We start from the raw sequence: 1,419 nt of genomic DNA, 5'->3' as shown, positions 1-1,419 counted from the left end.
ACTGCTGTGTCATGGCGCAGTCGGGTGGTCCGTCGCTATTTTGGCTTAGCCGGGGTCGCCATCGTACGTCGGCACAGATTTAATTTCTGTCTGTCGGCACACCGCTCGAATTGGCAAACCAGGCGCTCAGCCGGGCCAAGCTGCAGCTCTCGCGTATGTACGTTCATGTGCTACTGCACCCTCGATCGCGACGACTCGTGCTGTCCTGCATATTCTCCATGTGGTTCACTGATTTATTGCATTATTGGGATTGTACGTGCGACGGCGATATAATGCCCAGCACCTCACGCACGCACCAGAAGGCAGCTGTGACACCAACACCGGCTAAGCTAGATAGTAGACATATGGCGGCGGGAGGCGTGTGGGTGTTCCGGAAGGACGGCGTGATGGAGCTGGACGCATCGACGACGGCGAAGAGCAAGGCGCTGGTGTACGTGCCGGCCAACGAGCCGATGCGGTCGCTGCCGGCGCTGGAGCGGCGGCTGGGGTTGCTCGGGTGGGAGCGCTACTACGAGAACATCGCCGTGGTGCAGCTTCACAGGCGGGACGGCGGCCTCGACCTCATCACCCTCCCGCGCGACTTCGCCAGGCTGCGCTCCACCCACATGTACGACGTCGTCGTCAAGAACCGAGGCCACTTCAGGGTCGTCGACCACGTCTACTAATGTGCACTTTGCACTAAAGCCTCCCAATTAGTAAGCTCTACTAAGCATATGTAGCATGAGTAAGCCTATACCCAGCATATGAAGGCGTCTCTGACGACTTCGCCAATCTCAAGATGTTGTCCGTATCGGCTCAGTATCTCTCTTTCTCTTTTTTGCGGGGTATCAGCTCATTATCTCGGAGATGCTCATAAAGGTAAGGTGTGTGCGTACGTTATGGGGTTGAGTGTATATGAGCATCTGAGCTTGTGATGTGTTCAAAAAGAATAAATATGTGTAACATGAAAGATTCTGTAGGAAACGTTAAACCCTTTGTCTCGGGCCGCATGTGTATATATAGAAGGTTTGCCGTGGCTTACAAGCTTGGAATATCGCTAGGATTCTTCCAGATTACATCGAGAGAGATTACAACTCACGGGAGGAAGAATAGAGCAGAAGAAGAGATAGAAATAGTTTAAACAAACATATCTGCTACCTCTACGTAATTATTCTAACATCCTTCCTCAATCCAAACCTATGGAACCTTGTATAGGTTTAGATTGTACTTGAACTCATTCAGTCTCCTCGTGGTGAGTGGTTTAGTGAAGCCATCAACAAGTTGATCTCATGTGGGAATAAACTTGATGTCAAGTAGCTTACGCGCTACTCTTTCTCTCACAAAATGAAAATCAACCTTTATGTGTATTGTACGTGCATGAAATACAGGATTTGCTGAAAGATACACTAGTAGGAAAAGGGGCTTTTACCCCTGTTTGTA

At 50.1% G+C, this 1,419-nt stretch overlaps 1 protein-coding gene across 1 annotated transcript; it reads left to right on the top strand.

Moving 5' to 3' along the window:
- Positions 1–313: 313 nt before the first annotated feature.
- LOC123100643 (flowering-promoting factor 1-like protein 5) lies at positions 314–995 on the top strand. Its single transcript, XM_044522536.1, has one exon. The coding sequence runs from the start codon at positions 345–347 to the stop codon at positions 663–665; it is 321 nt and encodes a 106-aa protein (XP_044378471.1). The 5' UTR covers positions 314–344; the 3' UTR covers positions 666–995.
- The last annotated feature ends 424 nt before the right edge of the window (positions 996–1,419 follow it).

The sequence above is a fragment of the Triticum aestivum genome, chromosome 4D (genome assembly GCF_018294505.1).
Source record: "Triticum aestivum cultivar Chinese Spring chromosome 4D, IWGSC CS RefSeq v2.1, whole genome shotgun sequence".
Taxonomy (NCBI): domain Eukaryota; kingdom Viridiplantae; phylum Streptophyta; class Magnoliopsida; order Poales; family Poaceae; genus Triticum; species Triticum aestivum.
This window is presented reverse-complemented; position numbering and strand designations above follow the sequence as displayed.